Source organism: Carassius gibelio, chromosome A23 (assembly GCF_023724105.1).
Source record: "Carassius gibelio isolate Cgi1373 ecotype wild population from Czech Republic chromosome A23, carGib1.2-hapl.c, whole genome shotgun sequence".
NCBI classification, from domain to species: domain Eukaryota; kingdom Metazoa; phylum Chordata; class Actinopteri; order Cypriniformes; family Cyprinidae; genus Carassius; species Carassius gibelio.
This window is the reverse complement of record NC_068393.1, coordinates 14,809,576-14,833,831: the sequence shown is the minus strand read 5'-3', so window position 1 is coordinate 14,833,831 and position 24,256 is coordinate 14,809,576. Positions and strand designations below refer to the sequence as shown.

General features: G+C 35.4%; 2 protein-coding genes across 3 annotated transcripts; both read left to right on the top strand.

The window, feature by feature from the left end:
- The first annotated feature begins 9,813 nt into the window (after positions 1-9,813).
- On the top strand, positions 9,814-13,179 carry LOC127944353 (heat shock protein beta-7). The gene is made up of 3 exons (XM_052540230.1): positions 9,814-10,165; positions 12,004-12,137; positions 12,225-13,179. Exons 1-3 carry the CDS (start codon positions 9,997-9,999, stop codon positions 12,402-12,404), a joined length of 483 nt encoding a protein of 160 aa, XP_052396190.1. The 5' UTR covers positions 9,814-9,996; the 3' UTR covers positions 12,405-13,179.
- An 811-nt stretch (positions 13,180-13,990) lies between these two features.
- Positions 13,991-22,879, top strand: LOC127944997 (zinc finger and BTB domain-containing protein 17). Of its 2 annotated transcripts, none has more exons than XM_052541477.1 (15): positions 13,991-14,141; positions 15,458-15,697; positions 15,981-16,142; positions 16,246-16,575; positions 16,651-16,740; positions 16,824-17,026; positions 17,888-18,030; positions 18,205-18,505; positions 19,621-19,708; positions 19,793-19,909; positions 19,988-20,108; positions 20,196-20,326; positions 20,400-20,657; positions 20,781-20,870; positions 21,604-22,879. In XM_052541477.1, the coding sequence occupies exons 2-15, from the start codon at positions 15,493-15,495 to the stop codon at positions 21,930-21,932; spliced, it is 2,568 nt and encodes an 855-aa protein (XP_052397437.1). In that variant the 5' UTR covers positions 13,991-14,141; positions 15,458-15,492; the 3' UTR covers positions 21,933-22,879. The 2 variants fall into 2 exon arrangements, with proteins under 2 accessions (XP_052397437.1, XP_052397436.1); XM_052541476.1 differs by having other exon boundaries at positions 16,243-16,575.
- The last annotated feature ends 1,377 nt before the right edge of the window (positions 22,880-24,256 follow it).

Genomic DNA, 24,256 nt, shown 5'->3' with positions numbered 1-24,256 from the left:
ATTGGATACCAGTGTAGCAACCAGAGTGGGGACGGCATGAGAGCACTGTCTGGTCATTTCCAGAGCCAACAGAGCAGGAGAGAGTGTGTGTGTCACAGCCCCAGAGAAGGCAGCTGCTCCTATACACACACACACACACACACATATGCACAGCAAAATATGGCCCCATCAATACATTTAGACAGGCCTTATCATCTCTGAGAGCCTGCAGTGTTGATAATACCCCATCAGAAAACTGACAGTATAACAAGTTTGTTTACCTGCTAAAGCGTAGCCACCCGGGTTTAACAAAGTTTTTGCTGATGAGATTCCGTCTGAGAACAAATAGGCCGAACCCTCGACTACCAAACGCCCCACCGCAGAACCTGAAACAGACCAATGCTGTTTCAATGGTTTTTTTTTAAACATCTTTTGGCCCACTATTCACTGGTTTAAACAATGAGAAACTATGATTTAAACTAATACATTATAAACTATTATAACTATAATGCCAACTACAATTAAGTGGCTGCAGGTATTTACCAGAACAAAATATTTCATGTGTTTGTTTTATTTCAATATTTTAATTATAATATTTTATTATTATTATTATATTTAATACTCTTTTGTAAATTTTCTAATCTTTAATTTCTTTTTCCCCCAAATACTCAAATATTATTTCTTTCTTTCAGTATTGTATCATTCTATTTACTCTAGATTAATTTTTTTTGAATAATGATGACAATGACTATGGTTTATTTTTATTTTATTTGTGTCAATACTTTGTCATATTTAAATTATACAATTCTCTTGCATCTTAATAACTGTTATATATTCGTTTGTGTATAATATGATGTAAACCCCATGGTATGGTGACCTAATTACTTACCGTAAACAAATACTGGCATGAAATATCCAGCAGGTAAAGACAAAATACAAGCCATGACCAATTATCCCACCTTACAGAGAGTTGTTAGAAATCATGAAATCAGCTTGAGATCTTTTTAAAATTCTTGAACAAGCAGTTTATGAGCACAATAATAATTATTGCTACTTAATTGCTACTTTATACTTATAACCCATTTTATTTCACCTTGGCAGTAATGAAAAATCCTAGTGTTTGGAAGTAACTTGTGCCAGGTGGGTTCCATGCATGCATGTTTTCTGAGGTTCAAGCAGGACAGAGGCATTCTGGGAAACGGTGTACCAGGAAGTGCTGTCTAACAGTGAAGTAAGTCGCTGCTTCATTGTGAGCTATTAGAAAACAAAGAGAAATTTAAAGTAAATACAATGGATGAACGGTGAGCACATAAGTTGGACACACTGCCAATATTCTAGAAATAGGCCTGTCCTCACCTCAGCAGCTATGAAATATCCCGCCGAGTGAGAAAACGTAAAGCAGGCGAGGAGAAATGCCACTATGGCTGAATATAGTGACTTTCTGGATAAGATTATGAATACGAACAAGAGGCAGCTCTGGGTTAGATCACGACAAATATCTCCAGGCATCCAATCAAAAGACATACATCTGCGGTCACCATACAGTGACGTCCATAAATCGGAGACCAGAGGATTACAAATCTCATTTTAAACATTTTATGGAGGAAGACATGTAAATATTTGAAGCTAACCTTTTCATTCACATTGTTATTCTGAATGTTATTCTATTCAACTAAAGAAAAAAAGAAAGAAAGAAAAATAATTGTGTCAAACTGTACAGTATGTCTATGGGAATAAATCTTTCTCACTCTGTTGCCAAAAATCTGCTGATGGGTTTGTTTGTTTTGATGAGACGCAGAGCCCAGCGATGACAGAATAAATGAATAAAGCTGAGAAAACTGCAGAACAGCCTGAATCAGAGAAAAAAATGATGATAAGAACAATTACTGCTTCATGAACATATAATCTAATATAATATAATCCAAACCCTGAGGTAACAGATGAGTGAGCAGTATCTAACTTATGACTATCCATCACCAAAATGAGAACTTACCCAAGCAGAGCGAAAATACATATTTAAAAAAGCTGGTAAGGCAGATCAGAAGAAAAGCTGGTTTTAAACAGGGCCTGGATGGTTTCTGTGGACATGGGTCAAAGACACGTTCAATCAGTTCTTTCATATGTCCCTTTCTGGCTCTTAAATGAAACCAGATTTGATATCTTAATCAAATTCATAGCGTCCCATATATCTGATGGCCGTGGAGCACTGTGGTCCGTGAGATTACTATGAAGACAGCAGCAGCATCCATTAGGGGGCGCTATAGGTAGTGTAAACCTCTCACCTTGATCTCTACTACAGACAGAAAGCAGTCTGAAGGTGATTGCACCGCAAGCCGCTGCAAAGAAGCAGGGACAAAAATCTCTGACTGAATAATGAGTCCCCATCACTTCTATACGGAACAGAACACGCATGAAAATAAAACAGAGATAAATCTACAGGGAAAGGTCAACTGACAGACTGACTGACTGACTGAAGAGATACAATAATGATTATTATTTTTTTTTTTTTGTACTAAAGGATATTACAGACTACAGTGACATCAGCTCACTACTGACTGGAGCCCCTATACAGCTCGCAATGCCCACCGCTGATGCCACAACCAGCATTTCTCCTTTAGCTGCTCTCTGTGAAATATGAATCAATAAACTGATCCACAAGAGTCATTAGCATAATTAGCCTTCTATTGAATTTACATCTGGTTCTCATTAAGCAAAATGAAAGTGGGCTTTGCGGTTCATGTATTGCAGTGCTGTTCAGCTACCTGCTTTCTGCCAGGGCAGGAAGCATGCAGGCGACTCATAAATGCACACACAATGATAGATAAATGGACAAATGGACGCTATTGAGATGAGAAGTTGTATTTCAAAAGGTCAATATATTGAGACCGTCCATTTACAGTATCCGTGAGTTTCACATCCTCATTTGCATATAAGATTCTATGGTTCTCACCACTTTGCCAAGAAACACTGTGCTGCCTGAAGCTAGTGTGCATATCAGGCCAAACAGTTTAGTGAACAGATTGGAGAGGGACAGGTAATCTGGCATGTCCATGCATAAGAGAATTTTTGTATTGGATGCCATAGTCATTGCACTTTAAAACAAATTTACCTACGGGTACAATAAAAGTAACCTAACCTAACCTAACCTCACCTCAGGAACACCAGAGCCTGAGGGGTCAAGGGTCAGTTATCTCCAAATGCACCAGACAGCCTATTTATGATTTAATGTGTCTGCGTTTATTAACATCAACATAATCCCAAAGCAGCCATCTTTGGCGCTGTTAATAAAACTTTGGCAGCAGAGGCATCATGCTCATTAAGAACAGTTTTTTTTACATTTTAAATTATATTAAAATTATATATATTTTTATATTTGAAAATAATTGCTTACTGTTTGGACAAAAAAAAAACTTGTCTAAAACACTGTGACAGAAATCACATATTCACATGTAGAAATTAGGTTAGTCCAGTGTATATATATATATATATATATATATATATATATATATATATATATATATGTGTGTGTGTGTGTGTGTGTGTGTGTGTGTGTGTGTGTGTGTGTTACTACATAATACATATATTTTATATATTAAATTTTTTTGTTTTGTTTTTGGATACTAATTATATTCATAAAACTATTCATAACTTTCAGGGAATATCAAAAATGCATCTCATTCTTTCAATTAGGAATTTCAATTGCTTTATTTCAAATAGGCTTTTTTCTTTTCTTTTCTTTTCTTTCCTTTTTTAACAGTTTGTTGATTGTTTAAGGCACATAATATTTTAATTATAAATGAAACAATAAAAAAATAAATAGTCTAAATAAACCACAAGCCATGTATGATGGCAAATAGGCCTAACTGGAATTTAAACTTTTAATTTCAGTGAGTATATTTAAATCAGAAATATACCTCTTTTTTTTATTACTGTGTAGAAATGAGCGTGTAGCTGACCTGCAGAGAATGGGCAGATGCTGGTGGACAGAGCACACAGACAGGCTGGATAAAGCGTCCAGCAGAGGAACTGCAGCAGGTGGTGACCCTTCAGACATTCATACAGCCGTTGGTGAGCTAAAAAGAGAGAAGGACAGTGCTGAGGTTTAACAATGCATGATAAATGCAAAAGCATCTAATTTCAGGTCTCTTTTTGAAAGACTTTGCCCTACTCAGCTGCTAGAATGCTACATTGATCAAACACTTAACCCACCAACCTGCATCTTTATGTAAGTTTTGTAGTAAACGTTTTTTGAGTGACATGGTGGAACCGCTCACAATTCAGCAGCTTGGATACAGTCATATCCATGAAGAAGCTCATTAGAGCGGTGATGATGCCTAACAGGGCATAGCAGGACCACTCCATGCTAGCAAAACAAACCAGAACCTTCTTTACATACAGCACACACTCTGTCCAAATGTTAAGAACATAAATTACAGTTGGGGGTTATTATATTTTTGACTTTACTGCACTGAGGATTGATAGAGTGTGATCATCGATCATGGGGAAAATGATCCACCTCACCTCTGATTCGTGACTGCGATTGCTGCCATGGTTTCCTTGAAGGCTCATTAGAGCTGATTAGCTTTTCTTCCGCCTTATCTCGGTCTGTCTTATCTGTGCACTCTTCTTCTTCTTCTTCAAGACACTTTACATTTACACAACTCTCATCCATTGTCTAAAATACAACGTGCGCTCTTAATTACATTTTCATTAAATCATTAAAACAAAACAAAAAAGTAAATTATTAAAGGGATACTAGTTCACGAAATAACAAATAAAAAACAACAAAACTCTAGGTCAATCCAACATTTACTCCACGCTGTGTATTTAAGTTTGGAGTCTTCTAATACAATGTCTCTGGGCCAAAAGCTGCATGAATGTGAACGTTTGACACAAAATTTAAAACATGTTTACAAACACAACCCCGAAAGCACAGCTTTTAAGAGGTCATTTCCGGTTTATGATGTCACAGAATTTACCTGTATTTTATTTTCAGACGTGTGAATGGTGCTGTATCTGTAACATGGGGAACGTTGTTGCCTGTATGAACAGTGCACCTCTGTATTTAAGTCAATCCAGTAATTTTACGGCAATTTACTGGTATTGCTGTGTAAAAAGTGGCTATTGACTTACAAAGTATTTTTTCCATACTATGGAAGCCAATCGATGGCTACCGTCAACCGTCTGGTGACTCGCATTCTTCGTAATATTTTATTCTCAGCAGAATAAACAGACTAATAAAGGTTTTGAACAACTTGAGGGTAAGTAAATGATGACAATCCTTTTGTTTTTTGGGGGAACTTTACGTTTACCGTAAGAGCAGACATGGCAATTTGTAACTTGAATGTGCAAAGCCTCCGGTGTCATTTGCTTTAAGTTATAGGCTATTACCTATTCTAAAACAATCCTGTTTAATGAGTGGTTAAAGGTATTTGTTACCACACTATTTTAATTTTTATCATAACCATAAACATATTTGTTTGTAGAGCAAAGGTTCAGCCATTTGCTGCACTAGTTATTTACCTTGCACATTCAAAGAAAATAGCTTAATAAGGTGAAATGGCAACGCTGTCCAGACCACTCATCATGCTATTAAACCACAAACTCTTTATTATAAGTACAATTATACCAGAGCTAAAATCATAAAAATAATTAAAAACTAATCATGGTTTCATGTCCATCCATTGATTTATTTGGTGAGCACCCATGTAAGAAGCAGGATATTGTAATGTCATCGAGAGTATGTATAGTATGTCTAACTGCACATTATTCAGAATTCAGAATCATGACAAAACAGTTACTTAATTTCCAAAATATTGCGAATGAAATAATGCACACCCAAAGTCATTTGAAAGCTAAAAACGAAACTTTAAACAGAGCTCACCTTTCAGCCTGTTGACTCATTCCATATGAAAGACCGTTGAGGTCAGTATCAACTTTTTACCCTGGCATCACCAGATGTAGCATGAAAGGAAAATTAAGCTTTAACTTATTTATGGTGCACGTCCTCTCCTGCTTTGCCTGTGGACAGCCACTGAAATGGAACAATGTGAAATTGAAGTTTCCTTTTATTGTTTTCTCTGAAATTCGTTTTGATGAAAAATCAAAATGTCATTGAGACAAAGCTGACTGTGGTCTTTTGGAACTTTTAATTAGGTGGTAAATGAAAAGACCTGTGCTGTGTTATGAATCTTTGTTGTTAAGTCTGAGAGAGCAGAATGTGATTGTCATCAGAACTCAACTCTAACACTTTAATGTGCCCTGACGACATTTCTTAACAGGTGAATAGAGAAGCTTGAATTAAAAAATATGTAGCCAACTTTTCATAAATTGCATAAATTAGAATGTGATTGCCCCCTTGACTCTGTTTAAGCACTGATTCATGTTGCATTAACCTTCATTCAAGGTTAAAGCAATCACACACCACACAAATCATTCAGTTGACTCAATGTCGTGCACACAATCCCTCATTATCACTGAGCTTCTTCATTTCACACAGAATTACCAAAATCACACAGTGCTGTGGTGGAAATGCTTAATATTATAATTTAATAATGCAACAGTGTATTGGATTAAGCTATTTCAGACAATAAAAACATTAATGCATCATTTGGGTCCTGTATTTCACATAGTCAGCATCTTAATACATCTCGTCCCATGCGAAACAAAAATATATGGTAAAAACTGAAAGATAATGTAATATATTAAATTATAGCTATATCTATATTATGTCTATATATTTATATGTAGTTATACAAATAGATTTATACACGAACAATACCATATTTGATCAAATGTGTATTAGTAAGTGTATATAAAATGACATTTATAACAATAAATGAAAACTGGCATTTCTTCATGAACTGGTTAATGCATTCCGATATTTTAACACAATATATTATTCTGTCTATTTTCAATATACATATACAATATACAATAAATAATTGAATATAATAATCATTAAAGTATAAGTAAATTTGCATAGATTCTTGCCCCCTGGAATGTACTCTATTATAGTCAAAAGATCAGCATTAACACAGATGATAAATTCAACGTTTCAAACAAACAGCAAGATGCATTATTAATTTCCTTGTTGTTCACACACAACGTAGTGCAAAAAAGCCATTATTGTTGCACATGCTCATATAATTTCACTATTGACTAATTTAGTGAGGGCTTGCATGGGCTACTGCTTTAATTATGATGGGACCACTTTCTCTGCACTCTGAAAACACAAAGTAATAGATATCTCATCGACTTGAAACAATTGAAACTGCAAATTTAAGTTTATTTAAACTCTCTGATCATTTTGGAATTGTTTTATCCCCAGTGACAGACTCAGTCTGTTACTCCCAGAGGAGTGACTGGATCACAGGGTGAATATGTGTCAAATGGCACAATAACCAAACCATGATTGATGAGCGGCTACCCTTTGTCATTCCACATTCTGTTCCTTTTCCCTGTCAATTTCAAATCGTTTTTCTCAGATGGGTCTAGATGTCAGTGGTTTTATAAAATGATGAAAACTGCAAATGAAAATGCAAATGCAAATGCATATATATATCTGTGTGGAGGCCACTAAGTTATTTAAATGCATTTTATTTCTCATCCCAGCCTTTATTATTGTATGATTTGTTTTGGAATACTATAATTTGAGTCTCTGTTTTTTTTGTATTTACAGCTGCACTGTTTGTCTCTCTTGTACAAAACAAGCAATTCATACTGAGCGACAATGATAATCCTATATTATGAAAAGATCAGCAGCTGACAGAATCACAAATAGTGTAACAACACAAACTATCTCTCTCCCTGTTCATTTCCAGGTTGAATAAAATGTGTTTCATCATGCATACAGGACCAATAGTAATTTATAAACAGACAATGAAAGCCTAAGCTTTCTTTAACTTCTTTAAATATCATATATACAAGAATAATTATGATTTTTATGTTTTTTAAAGGAGTTGTAATGCTCCCCAATGGCTGCATTTTTTTTTATTCATCAAAACACAATTAAAGAGTAATATTGTGAAATATTATAAGAGTTTAAAATAACTGTTTTCTGTATATTTAAAAATGTAGTTTAATCCTGTGATGTGCACCAATACTTGAGGAGCAAATCAGCATATTTTAAGCATGATTTCTGTAGGATCATGTGACACTGAAGATGGAGTAATAATGCTGAAAATTCAGCTTTGCCGTCACAGGAATAAATTACAAGAAATTGAAAAACTTTATCTTAAATTGCATTAATATTGCACAATTTTACTTTATTACTGTATTTTTTTTTAATGAAATTGTTATATATTATTATATATAAACTCACAAACCCTTATGTTTATTCATGCTGTTACAAAACCATTCCCTGAGGGCTGTCCAGTGACATCCATAAACTAGCTGAATACTTTAGAGGATATCAAGTGAACTTTCTGAAGTGAGCTCACACTAAGCCTGAGGACAAACTGTGCTGGTCGCGATTATACTGTTGACTGATTAAAGGCTCTCTCCGGCTCTTGCTCTCTCTCTCTCTCTCTTTCCCTCTCTCAGTGTCTCTCTCCAGAATCAGATTAGAAGGGCTACACTGGTGACAAGCTGTAGGAGTTAATGTTAAGTTTCTCAGCTAGATTTAGACAATCTGTGAAAGTCTTGAAAGTGATAATAGTGTGATTCGATGCCATGAGAGGACACTAGATTTGTCATTCTGGACAACACAGAGGCTCCAAAGAAATGCTGTTTATCATTTGACACCATTCAATGCATCAAGTTGCAATTATAAACATCTAAAAGGGATAGTTTACCTTAAGATGAAAATTCTGTCATTTACTCACCCTCATGTCATTCCAGACTTCTATGACTTACTATCTTCTGTGGAACACAAAAGATTATATTTTGAAAAAATATTGTTAATCAAACATCTCAAAATATCTTTTTTTTTAATGTTCCACAGAAGGTTTGGAACAACATGACGGTAAGTAAATAATGATTTCATTTTCATTTAGGGCTGTATTATCTTAAGACAATAGGGAAGAGCAATATAAAAATCACCAATAATTTAATAACACTGTTAAATGCAATCTTTAATAAATCAATATCCATTTTCATATTGTACATTATAATGCTGTGATGCCTAAATTCAATATATATATATATTATAGAATTGTAATATTTGTCGTTGATCAGTTATTGACCATAACATCAAAATAATTATAATTCATTAAAAAAGAAAAAAAAAAAAATCAAAACACACCAAATCATCTATTATTAGCAACTCTCCTTTAGAAACAAATGCCTCCTGATCCATTTTCCTAACGTCATCTGTCTCTCAGCTTCACGATCTCATTAACATTCCTTCCATCTTTCTGTTAACCCTCTGTCTGAACTTGCATTCCACAACATTATTGTTTATGCAGAAATGATGAACACCCTTGGGACATGTGTTATAATTTTCTGATTGACAGCCTCTGACGTCTCTTGTGAGAGTGAGTTTGCAAATCACAGCAATTTGCTGTGGATGGCAAGCTGGAGAGAAATGGATGGAGAGCACACGGAACGAGAGAGGAAGGGAGCGTCTATTTCAGGGAGTGAGTGTCTGGAATGCCAGCTGTTGACTCAAACCCCCTCTCTCTCCCTCCGTATCTCTCTGCCTTTCCTATCTTTGAGTTTTTGTCAGAGCCCCTTTCTCAACCTCAAACCCTCATCACACAAAACTTTTCCGACCACAGAGCCCCTCTCCGTCACACGATAATTATAGCACACTGTCATCCCACAATTAACACACACACACACACACACACACACACACATAGAAGTAAAAACTCTCAGGCTAGACCCACCATATAAAAGACAAGAGCCACACCAGAGAGACATAGATAACACAAACAGTGAGAACGTTTCTGAGGCTTGAGAGTGGATACATACAGTGTTTTTAAAACAACTTTATTTATAAACTCAGTGCTCACTGTATCACTTCAAAGCGCTGACTGGATATCGATTTGAGGCGAAGAAACCTTCTAAACACTAATGAGTGCAACCAACTCCTCTGCCTATCGATCGGAGCGCAGTTTCCACCAGACATCCTCCTCATCTTCATCCTCAACCTCAACAAACCCATACATGGAGAAGAGCCGGGGACTCTTCGCTGAGGACTTTGGATCTTTCACGTGTCCAAAAGATGCTTTGGCTTTTCCAAGTGAGTTAACAAGCCTGATTCCTGTTCTTTCTGGATCTATACAGCCTAATGTAAAATAAACAGTTCATTAAAAACTATTACTTGTCTTGGGTAAGAATCTTGTCGTGGGCTTATATTCACATTTTAATTACATTTTCTTCTCTTGGAATGACAGCAGATAAAATAGTGGATACTGACTTTGCATGAGGCCTGAACATTTATTTATGTAAATGAATTTCAAGACTGCATAAGACATTTGACTGTTTTTCGGTGTGGTATGTGAAGGCAGATGTATTTTATATTCACAGTTGCATTCTGGTGTGTATAAGTATGTGTAAACACAACATATTGTTCAAATGTGCTATACAAGGACACCTGGGGGCCAGAGAGAGGGTAACATAGGGAATGTTTTGGGCCAGCGCCAATGCTGTGATTTCACTGTTGCGGAATGATTTAACAGTGCAAGGTCGGTCTGCTGCTGAGTGCAGTGTATATGGATATGAAGTTCTGGTCTAAAATCCACCAGGCACATTTTCGCACATCATTAAAAAGTAGGGATGCACGATATTGGATTTTGGCCGATATTCGATATGACGATATTTTCAAAATAATTTTGGCCGATGCCGATACCGATATCGATATATATACAAATATATACTGATATATTTAAACTTTAATTTTACTGAAGAGAAATCCATGTATCTCTTCTGTACTGATTCTACCATAAATTTATTATTTTACAAATGTAGACAGACATTCACATCTGAAAAACAGGTCAATTATTTCACTTGGAGAATATCGGTTTGGCTCATCGGCAGAAATATTCATATCGGCCGATACCGATAATGGTCATTTTAAGCTTTTATCGGCCGATACCGATATTGTGCCGATATTATCGTGCATCCCTATTAAAAAGTGATATTAATGCACAAGAATGCCCATTTGGACATGAGGTATAATATGCATGAGATTTAATTAACTCTCTGGTGGTCTTTGGTCATTTTATACAGAAAACTTTTATATTGTGACTTCATCAGAATTATGCAAACCTTGTTGATTTTTATGGCACTTTCTACATGAACAAACACACATAAAATCATGGACATGATTAGAAAATGTTGAATGGTCTTGAAAAATAAGTTACACTCATCAAAATGACCACCTTAGAAATTAAGTGGGAAGTATGAATATACAGAGCAATAATCTGTGGTACAATCTACAAATCAGCCATATTAAAGTTGATAATGTCTAAATATCTATGTATGTGGGGCATGGACACTGAATTTAGATTTGATCTGATTTAACTCTATATGCTTGGCTGTATATTATTTTTAAGGCTGTATATGGATTTTTAAGTAGCCCATTATTGTGCGGTCACATTAGCGAAATTTCAAAAAAGGTCCATAAAGTAATTAATAGTATAGCGAATCAACCAAGCGTGACAAACAAAATCACTTTCAAACCAAGCAGCTTTCTGTTAGTCATTACCAACTGTAACCTGTCGCAAAATCTGCGTGGCGAAATCTTTCGCTCTTACAAAATTACTGCTTGTGTGGATTTGTATTGAAATTATTGGATTTGGCTCGTTAAAAAATTCGCCCAACAGTGGTACATGTGACCTAAACTTTACAATGTAGGCTACAAAACAAAATGCTTAGCAACAAAACTGCAACAATTTACAATAGGCCAATTAATACTTAATCACTAACATTTTTATTTTATTTTTTATACACAATACATAATTGAGATACAAGAGCGCACCTGTTGTGTTTGTATGAAACAAGACAGAGCGAGTTGCTGGCGATATGTATTCCTGAGAGCCATATAATAATCTTAGATTGAATTATTTTTCCCTTTAGACAGAACAGGGACAGTTGGAAACATCAAGACTCTGGGAGACACATATCAATTCACAGTGGATGTCCGAGACTTCTCTCCTGAGGATGTGATAGTCACCACCTCAAACAATCAGATTGAAGTTCATGCTGAAAAGGTAAACAGTCAGACAAAGGCCTCTGCATAATCCAAATTAATTTTCAGAATATAATTTACTCTCCTATCTATGTATTTTATTCAACAGCTTGCTACTGATGGAACAGTGATGAACACTTTTACCCATAAATGCCAGCTACCAGAGGATGTAGACCCCACCTCGGTGAAGTCATGTTTAGGTGCTGATGGGACTCTCACTATAAAAGCACAGAGAAACACTGCAAAATTGGAGCATGCACAGACGTTCCGCACAGAGATCAAAATGTAGATCTTTCCTCTCCTGCTGTATCTGTTTCTCTGGGATAAATGACCTTAATAATAGTTGGTTAGTCCTGCTTTGTCATTCCTCCATGACCTTCTCTTATTTCTTTCATTAAACTTGAGTGGAACTTAATCCTGTCACATGTATTCGAAACATTTAAGACAAATGCACTGCTAAATACATATCACCTTAAAATATACAGTAGGGTCCAAAAGTCTGAGACCACAATGAACATCTGTGAGTCAAAATCCAATTCAAATCTATACAGAAACAGAACATTTTAGGGTTTTGACGGTAAGAAAGAAATGAATGAAATAAATAAAAGAATTAAAAAAAAAAAATAATTCTGCATTTTGATGTTACTAAATGGAATAAAATTTGTTACATTGATCATGTGGCTCTTTCTGCACACACTAAATATTCTTACTTCTATTGAAACTCAAGATGTTCTTTTAGTCATTAAATCATGCTGGAGAACATGATCATCAGGTTTTAAACAAACTGGTGAAGTTCATGTAGCTCAAATACTGCTGTCATGAAATCAAAAGGAGGGAATACCAAATACTGAGTTTTTTTGCTGATAATATAATTTGTTAAGCATTGAAAAGCAATGTTAGTAGTAGTTGTCTCACTGTAAGTATGACAAACAATCAGAAGAGAAACCTATTAATTGAACTGATTGTTATTGAAAGTTATATTTTCTGATTGTAAAACTGTGTTGTGTTGGGTGAATAAAACACTGTGTTAGAACAGAATAAAACCAGGACACCTTTGATGAGTATTTTGTGCTTGTGAGTCATTGATTTGGGTCATGTCCACTTCCATTACAGTGGACATCAGCAAACGACAGGTACTCTGTGTCTCTGAGTACTTCTTCTATAAATAGAGTCGGCTGTTATTATTCAGTCTTATCATCATCTACTATTTTTGTGCTTCATGTCATCCATCAACATGTCACTGTGTTGTACCACGTACACATGTATGTAAATAAGCACCAATTTTACATATTAAGACATTACTTCTTTAAAGTTCTTTTAAAATCTGTCTCCAACCCTAATTAGCTAAAAATCCCCAAACCCCTTTAAAACCAGACCAGCTGAGTGAAGAAAACCAGCTAGTTTAGGCACTGCTTACCAGCACTGAAAGCAAACATTATATAAACATTGAGTATTAAAATACAAACCATAAATATGTATTGCAGATCTGATTTGATTGCGAAGTCGGAATGTAATAACTTTAATTAGCTTAATTTATTAGTAAATCCAACCACCTAAATAAGAAAATTAGTAGGGCTGCCATTTCTGCCCAAAGCGACATGTTAATGGTTAACTGTTTAGTTAATGACTAAAATGTACACTAGAAAATGGACCCCTTAAATTTGCATATATCATAACCATATTTTAATAGGCTATGTAACTCTTGGTGGTTTAAAATGCACTAATGACCCAATTCATAACCTAACTGCGTTTTATTTTATAGACATTTCCTCAATCTGGTCTTATGATTTGAACAGTGTTTAATAATAGCTAAAGCTCGCCGTCATGTGGTGAAAACAATTACAGAAGAAGTTCGCGCATGCGCGCTTGCGCTTAACTTCCAGCCCTTCGCCAGGCCACTATCAATCGATCAGAGAGCAGAAGATGGCGGCGCGTCGAGGCTGAGCACTGAGATCGATCACCGAAACACTCGATTGAACGGATCAGCTGAAGTCGGAGAAAGCCAGAAACTCGCCTATTATATGAGGTAAAGAACGTCAAACGTAACCTAATTTTCCGACAGATTTTAGGACTAATATACAGATAAGTCTCTAAATGAACACGCAGCTAAAAAATAAGCAAAGAAGAGGCAGGATTATTGCCCGCCTCTGCCAGCGCCATCTTGCTCCAGCAGGGCCAGGCAAACTGAATTAATCCCTGATCTGAGAAACAGAAGGACTCCTAATCAATCCGCAACATCGTCACACACACATTCTTGTTGGGGAATGGCGCAGTTGCTCGTCAAATCACTTGACAAATGTATTCGCTAAATCAAATCAGACAATCAGACATCATTGTGCTCGAGTCTTGGGTTGATAATAATAGATTAAATTTGACTGCAGGCCAAAATGTCCCGAAGGAGCTCGAGACAAACGTTTCAGTGTCGCACAGAAACACACACGAACTGTTACATAATGATGTTGTTGATGATTGTTTATTTGAAGTAAATAATGAAGTCTGTTGGATGATTAATGTCTGGCAATGTACATGATGTACTGATTCATAATGAGAATATTATATATATTTATATGTTTATATAGACAAAAAAGCAGTACAGTTCTGATCAGATACATAAAAGAACAAGAATATATCAGTTATAGTACTTAATACTGGGAAATTACTTCAAAAAGGACAAAGAAGTTGAATTGTGGCTATAATCACTATAGATACTGAGGAGGAGACTTTCCCCGCATTATTCAGATAGGTGGCAGGGTTATTACATAAAACAATAAAAAAAAAAAAAAAAAAAAAAAAAATAAATATATATATATATATATATATATATATATATCTATATCTATATCTATATATATATATATATATATATATATATATATATATATATATATAGTTCCTTTAAATAAATTAAACATTTACTGACAAATATAAAAAACCTTAAACTTATTTTCTCCATCTAGTTTGTTAAGGCAATATTTTTCATTTTTATTCCATTTAACTTGATGAATTACAAATATTAAATCTGAACAAAAATAAATGGAAATATATATACACATATGGAAAAAAAACATACAATTGTATTATAACAAAATAAAAAATGTAATATAAGTTAAAGCTAATTCTGGGCAACAATAATTATTATTTCAGTGGCACTAAAATAACACTGATAAGTAGTCAGCCAGTTATGGTTGTTTTAAACATTTACTTTTCTTTAATGGTAAAATTCATAGGGGCAGGGATTGCAATTTTATGAATATGCTTGGGACAGTGTTGACCAGATATTTTGTTTGTGAGGCTCAAACGGAAAACAATAATATTTTTCGTTTTCTTTTCCTTTATGATCAGCATACTGTTGCCTAAAGGGCTCCACTCCATCAGTTATGGACTTTCCTTGGCATAGCGGGAAAGTCCTCGGGCAGCTTAATGAACAGCGTCAGTTGGGTCTTCTGTGTGACTGCACTTTTGTGGTGGATGGAGTAGACTTCAAGGCCCACAAGGCTGTGCTGGCAGCATGCAGTGCTTACTTCCGCACACTCTTTTTGGACCAGAAAGATGTTGTTCATCTTGATATCAGCAATGCTGCAGGTAGGCTTGCATTCTTACAGAAAACTTTGATTAAAGGGATGGTCCAACCTAAAAAAATATCAATACTGTCACCATTTACTAACTCTTATGTCATTCCAAATGCTTTTGTTTCTTCTATGGAACACCAAAGAGAATATTCTGAAGAACGCTGGGAACCAAAACACTGAAACATTTCTTAAAATCCTGTCTTTTATGTCTTGAAACAACAAATTACATTTTAATATTTCTATTTTTTATTGATTTCTGCGTTTGTCTTATATGTTCAATCTCTTTTTTTTTTCAGGTCTTGAGCAGGTCCTCGAGTTTATGTACACTGCAAAGCTGACTTTAAACCCTCAGAACATAGAGGACGTTCTCGCTGTGGCTACTTTCCTTCAGATGCAGGAAATTGTCAATGCTTGTTCAGCTTTTCAGTCCTTGACTGTCCCCGCGACGTCTAAGCCTGGTTAGTGTTGAGTTTGTACTTTCATAAGCCATTAGTTAAAGACGGTACTGAAGTTATAAGTCTCTCACGCCACCAATTTCTCATTTATGGCCATGTAAAGTAGTAGTGACCGAGCCGGTGGAGGAACAGCCGAGATCTCTGAGAAAACCAGAGGATTCGAGTTCCCAGGAGGAGCAGGAGAGTCATTCAGTGACACAGGATGCAGTTTCTGAAGTGAAGGAAGCTCCTGTACAGTCAGAGACAACAGAAAGTGACACGACTGAGAAGCAAAACACAAAGACTCTCAGAGCTGTCAGCAAAATCAGTGGGCCTTCCAAAACAAGACCAAAAAAACCTGGTGTTGTGAATCCCAAGACTGAAACAGAGGAAGAAAAAGCCACAAAAGAGATTCCCCAATACGAAGATGACCCTTCTGATGCTGACTACACTCCCAGTTAGTTTCCGTTCTCTACTCTTAATGCTTTTGTTAATGTTAATCATCTTTTAAAACACTTTACCGATCCTACAGAAGTCTCTCGGAGGGTAGCAGCTAAACGATCATATGTTAGCACAAGGAGAAGCAAGTCGAAATATGCCACTCTTCACACGACCACAGAAGGTAATTTCTGCCTCATGTAACTAAGGTATACATTTACCTTTACATTTTTATGTTTTCATAACTGTAAACATTTTTGCTGAAAGTTGATGACGCCAAGGAAAGTATGTCAAAAGCTGAGAGCGTGGAGAACATGGTAGAAGAGGAGGATGTAGAGGATGAAGGAGAAGAAGAGGAGGAGGAGCAGGAAGAAGGAGAAGAGCAGATGGAGACAGACGATGGAGAAACATCGGGTTCGGCCGAGCGCAGTGAGTCCAGAGCGTATGGCTCTGTCACACACAAATGTGAGGTGAGAGATTCTTCAGTTTTGAAATCCTTATGGTCTTTGTCCTAGTTATTAGTAATTTTCACATCTTAACATTTGTGACCCTGGAACACAAAACCAGTTTTAAGTCACTGGGGTATATTTTTAGCAATAACCAAAAAAAACATTGTATGGGTCAAAATTATCGATTTTTCTTTTATGACAAAAATCGTTAGGATATTAAGTAAAGATAATGTTCCATGAAGATATTTTGTAAATTTCCTATTGTAAATATATTAAAACTTAATTTTTGAATAGTAAAATGCATTGCTAAGAATTCTTTGGAAAATTTCAAAGGAGATTTTCTAAGTATTTTAATTATTTAATTTATTTTAATTTATTATTTCTCGGATTCCAGATTTTCAAATATTGCCCGATCCTAATAAATCATACACCAACGGAAAGCTGAATGTACACTTAAGGCTGGTTTTGTGGTTCAGGGTCACATTTCAGAAAGTAGATTTTGCAAAATATAAATATAAACCAATATAATATAAAACTAAAACCAATACATACAGTACAACTTGTAACAAATATATTTGTTCTCATAAATCTGTCACGGTTTCCACAAAAAACTGTTTTCAACATTGATATTAATAAGAAATGGTGACATTTTTAACCAGATCAGCGTATTATATATATTATTATATCTGAAGGATCATGTGACACCGAAGACTGGAGTAATGATGCTGAAAATTACATTTAAAAATTGATAAGCGTTAGAGATTTTTCAAAACCAGTCAAAAACTTAATATTAATTTAATAATGTAAAAAAAAAAAGATGAAGTCTTGTTTATTAGTCAGCTGTTCCATTGTGTTTTCATAATGGAAATTGAATTCTTGCAGGACTGTGGGAAAAAGTTTACACACACAGGCAACTTTAAACGTCACATGCGCATTCACACTGGTGAGAAGCCATTCAGGTGCAGAGACTGTAATAAAGCCTTCTCCGACCCAGCCGCTTGCAAAGCACATGAGAAAACACACAGGTGAGCATTTTAGAGTCTAGTGCTCTTCCTATACATTGTATAGTCTATTGCTCCTCCTTTACAGCCCATATGACTTGTCAACTATGAGAGGAAATATGAAAAACATATTTACATGAAAACGTAACCATGTGCAATTTACCTCTCACTTGTTCCTACATGTTTCTGTTTCTCCAGTCCTCTAAAGCCATACTGCTGCTCCACGTGTGGAAAGAGTTACCGGCAAGTCAGTCTGCTAAACCTGCACAGAAAGCGACACACAGATGAGGCGCGATACAGCTGTGAGGACTGTGGGAAGCTCTTCACCACTTCTGGAAACCTGAAGAGGCATCAGTTGGTGCACAGTGGGGAAAAACCCTTCCAATGTGATTACTGCGAGCGGGCCTTTTCTGACCCCACCGCTAAGATGCGACATCTAGAGACGCACGACACAGACAAAGGTCACAAATGCCAACACTGTGACAAGAAATTCAACCAGGTGGGGGATCAGTTTACATTAAATTTACCACAGTACATTTATGCATTTAGCAGGTTTTATTCAAAGGGACTTACAGTGCATTTAGACTATAGATTTTTTTATCAGTATGTGTGTTCTCTGGGAATCAAACCCACAACCTTTTGAGCTGCCAACGCAATGCTCTACCACTGAGCCTGGTTTTAAAGTTCAACGCTTTTTTTTCTTTATAAATGTAATTATACACTGGTATAATAATGTCAAAAGAGTCTTAATTGGATTATATATCTAGATGTTAAATTATATGTAATATATGTTCTACTATTAAAATGTCTGGGGTAAGTCTCTTTTTTTCAGCAAGGGCACATTAAATTAATCAAAGGTTACAGTAAAGGTATTTATAAAGTTACAAAAGATTTTTATTACAAGTACATGCTGTTCTTTTTAGTTTTCTATTCATCAATACAGTCCTGAAAAATATAGATCACAGTTTCCACGAAAATATTAAGCAGCACAACGTTTTTAAAATATTTAATAAGAAATGTTTCTTGGGCAGCAAATCAGCATATAAGAATGATTTCTGAAGGATCATGTTACACTGAAGACTGGAGTAATGATGCTGAAGATTCAGCTTTGCCATCAGAGGAATAAATTAATAACTGTAATATTGTGCAATATTATTTCAATGTAAAATAACTGTTTTCCATTTTGATTATCTGTATATAATTATCTACATCTATATTTCAAAATATTAAGTTTAAATTGTATTAAGATTTTATAATATGTGTGAGATATTGCAGTGGGGTCAGAAAAGGCCCGCTAGCATTTATTTTTAATGTATTTTTTATGTATTTCTAGTTCCTGTGGCAGTGGTAGGGAGTTAGAGCATTGAGTGGTAGAGCATTGCATTAGCAGCGCAAGGTTGTGGGTTCGATTCCCAGGGAACACATGTTAGGTAAAAACTGTTAGCCTGAATGCACTGTAAGTCGCTTTGGATAAAAGTGTCTGCTAAATGCATAAATGTATGCAGCCATAGCTACAATACTATAACACAAACTTTGTTTTTACTGGGCATTACAAATACAAATAACTCATATAGAATTATTATATAATTGTTTTATTTATTTACTTTTTTTTAGTTGGGAAACTTGAAAGCACATCTGAAGATCCACATTACAGATGGGCCACTCAAGTGTAAGGAGTGTGGGAAACAGTTCACCACCTCAGGTGAGATTTACACATTGAGACAAGGTGTGGCTATAATATATGTGCATGAGGGAATTTTAATGTGCCTCCATGGTCTGTTCACAGGTAACCTAAAGAGACACCTGCGTGTACACAGTGGTGAGAAGCCTTTCGTCTGTATGCACTGCCAGAGAGCATTTGCTGACCCTGGGGCCTTGCAGAGACACGTGCGCATCCACACAGGTCCTTAGCCATTTCCCACATCCTCAAACATAGTTATGTGTACAAATGTATTTCAATGCGTCTGTCTCACTGTTTTAGGAGAAAAGCCCTGTCTGTGTTTGATTTGTGGAAAAGGCTTCACACAGGCCAGTTCGCTCATAGCTCATGTTCGCCAACACACTGGGGAGAAACCATATGTGTGTGACCGCTGTGGAAAAAGGTCAGTAAGAAATCACATGAATGTTTCTGATTAGATTCATTATGGCGCCACATATTAAAAGTTTTTTTCATCTGTCACACCTCGAAGGTTTGTCCAGTCCAGCCAGCTGGCCAATCACATCCGTCATCATGACAATATCCGACCGCACAAGTGCCACACCTGTAACAAAGCCTTTGTCAATGTGGGGGATCTCTCAAAACACATCATCATTCACACAGGTAAGATGCTACATTTAGAGCATTGGCTTATGTGTTTTTCTCTTGTGTGTTTCTAATCACTTCCTGTTTACAGGGGAGAAACCTTTTCTGTGTGATAAGTGTGGCCGAGGATTCAACCGTGTGGACAATCTGCGTTCCCATGTGAAGATGGTGCACCAGGGGAAGGCGGGCATGAAGAGACTGGTGGTGGCTGAGGAGGACGAGGAAGAGGAGAAGATGCTGCCTGACTCCACACCGGGCTCAGAGGTCAGCATCGTCACGGTCACTACAGATGACATCGTGACTTTAGCCACCGAGGCTCTAGCTGCCAGTGCTGTAGCACAGCTCACAGGTGAGCGTTACACTTTGTAAAAAGGTTGTTCCTCAATACTAAGGGAATATGTTGAATCTAAAAGTGACCATAATGGCGGTTGAATGGTCTCCTGTTAATATTTATCGTCTTTGACCCCTGTAGTGGTACCAGTGGCCACCTCTGTATCTGCAGATGAAACAGAGGCACTGAAAGCAGAGATCACCAAAGCAGTGGAGAAAGTACAAGAAGCAGGTGAGTAATATATTATCATTTATTGATTTATTTGTATTGTAAGTTATAATAATATAATATAAATGTATAGAAAACAGCAAAAAAAAAAAAAAAAAAGATTATTACAAAATATTGAATTTTAAAGTTTTTAAAGTGTTAATTAGTTCCTGTGTGACATTTACTCCAGTCACATGATCCTTCAGAAATCAGTCCTAATATCCTGATCTGATCCTTATTATGATCATTATTGAAAATCATAATGCTGCCTATTGTTTTTGTGGAAACTGTCGAATATTTTTTCAGGATTATTTGATGAGTAGAAATGTAATGAAATCTTAGATGAATAGAAATATAATGTTACAATATTTTTTTTGAAATATTTTGTTGCATTATAAGTGACTTTACTCTCACTTTTGATCAATTTAATGCATCCTTTCTGAATAAAAGTATTAATTTTTTTCTTTCCAAAAAAACTAAAACAACAACAACAACAAAAAAAAAAACTCCATCTAAGCAATACTTTGCATATAAATTATACTAAATATAAGCAAGATTTTTACTTTATATATATATATATATATATATATATATATATATATATATATATATATATATATATATATATATATATATATATATATTATACCCTTTAAAGCGGAAGCTGATTTTTGTTAATCATTAATTAAAATCTAATAAATTATACAAGATTTATCGTATCGTATTTAAGCTAAAACATGCAGCTCTATTCCTTCAGATCCCAACACCCAGATCTTGTATGCATGTGACTCATGTGGCGAGAAGTTCCTGGACGCCAGCTCCCTCGCTCAGCATGTGCGAATTCACACTGCCCAGGCCCTGGTCATGTTTCAGGCAGACTCTGACTTTTACCAGCAGTACGCAGGAGATGGCACATGGCAAACCACCGAACAGGTCATCCAGGGAGGCGAGCTCTTGTTCCAGACTCGGGTGGAGGACGGTGAGGAAGGAGAAGGAGCTGTAGCCCAGCCAGAATCTCAAACTGAGGGGGTAGAGGAGGAGACCAGTACACAGGCAGAGACAGAGGAAGGGTCTGGGAAAGACTGAGAGCCAAGGACAGTGAAGACTTTCTCACCTGAATCAGTCCAAAGGATGGAGAGATCCACATGGAGTTTAGACTCACAAAGTGTAATATTTCACACCAGAGTGATGGTTATTACTTCTTAATATTCTATTATAAAACACACTTGTATTTTGAAAATAGTAGATTGATGTCTTATCTCAAACCACAGCACAATAGGTGTACAGCATATTTAAACTACATTGTATAGTTAAATTTAGATTTAAAAAAAAAAAGATGACAAGAAAAATGTAATTTAAGTATGAACAAAACAAACCTAATTTGTCAGACCTTTTAATAATAGTGTTTCCCTGAATGTCCTCTGCCAGATCATGTTATCTCTGTTACTGAACCCAATTAAACATATGACTGTCCTACAGGTTTAAGTTTTCAACAAATCAGCTACAGTACTGAACTTTTATTTATTGGTTGATTTTCTATTTGAGCTTAATCCTGCTTGACATAAACACAAAAGACATAGAACCGCTGATTTTTACTGTATGCTTATTTTCATAACACGTAGAAGCTGAAGAAACTTTCCAAACTTTTTTAATTTTCCATAAATATTGCGAGGGGCTTATGTTTAAAATGCACAATTTCTGATTAGTATTTGAAATGCTCTGTGTTTTAGTAAATGGACCATCAAAACTCATTGCCCCATTAGATGAGTGATGTGTGATGCAAGCAAGTTTCTGTTTTTTGAATATCACAGATTTCATTGTCAGACACTCTCATTTAAACTAGTACTGTGAGTGTTCCAGGTCATTTTGGTCCATTTCTGATGTAGTTTATCAAACAGACAATTGTATCATAATTACATTAAATAGTGACTGTTTAAAATGACATAAGCCAAATTCAGTGCTTGATGTTCAAAATAACCTAAAGTTTGCTATTTAATTGTTTGTTAATAAACCACTGTCTTTTGGTTGCTCGATTTCGGAGTTCTTTTTGGTCACTGGAATAAATGTCTGTATATTTGCCAGGAAAGCAAGGCACTGAGACATTAATGACACCTTTAAAAATACAATCAGTATCAAAGCATCACTGGAAGCAGATAACCAAGCTTTCTTTTGAACTCAGTAGACATGGACAGCAGGTATCAGAGGAATAGGTGCTTTGTAGTTTGAATGTCTTATGTTCAGTAATGGGGTTCCAGTGGAAGTAATTTCACACTGCACTTTCATGTGGTGTTTCAAGTTGCTTGCTAATTTATGGCCAAATATCTGCTTCAAAACAAGTTTCAAATGTTTTTTGTATCATCGCTCATGGAGCTTTACAAATATATATATGTATATATATATATGTATATGTATATATATATATATATATATATATATATATATATATATATATATATATATATATATATATATATTATTTGATAATTCATACTTATTCTTTTTTAGGAAATAAGTATTATGATCAATACAATTATAGATACAGTTATAGTAATACAATTATGTTTAACAGGTTTCATAACAAAAACATCATCATAAACTTCACAATCAGTAATTTTTTTTTTTTATCATCATGCAGAGGCTTGCGCTGTGAAAAGCACATAGTTGTGTTGCACTGACCCCTGCTGGATAATGGATAACCTGCTTTCGATAAAAGTTGATAGAAAGATTCGTAAAACCGTCTGTAGCCTATGGAGTATGGAGGACCAACCCTACAGAATTTATAAATAGATAAATAAATAATTAAACATATGTAATAAAATAGGAAAACAAAGAAATTACTTGATACAAAAATATAATTCGTTTGTAATCAAATTTAATCCGGAATTATTATTTTAATGACTTTTTTTCCTTTATGTATTATTTGGGTCATTATTCAGTTGGGGTGGCAAATGAGAGGCAGAATTTGTAAAAACGCTTGTTAGTTTTTTTTTCTAATAAAATATATTGCTATGCATTTCTAATTAGTTTAATATGATATATCAATTAAAATGAAAGCTTAAGAACATTTTGATTTTCAAACAGCCACTTATGTCTATGTCATTTTTAAAGTAACTCCACAGACTTTATATTTCAAGTTACTATAGGCCCTGTGGTGTTACCAGAAAAGACAGTAACACCACAGACAAATCAGCCTAAATCCAGACTTTTCTAAAATAGAGACTGCCATCATGATGTTTTCAAGATCAGAGGACATTTTGGAAAATTAATAAGTATGTATTTATGAAAATTTTGATTAAAAAGTTATCAACATGACACCACAGACACTAATAAAGTGTGACACATTCAGTTGTCGGACATTGCTAACTTTAAGAAAACTAATAAGAAAGAATGTACTCACCATGCACCCCTCA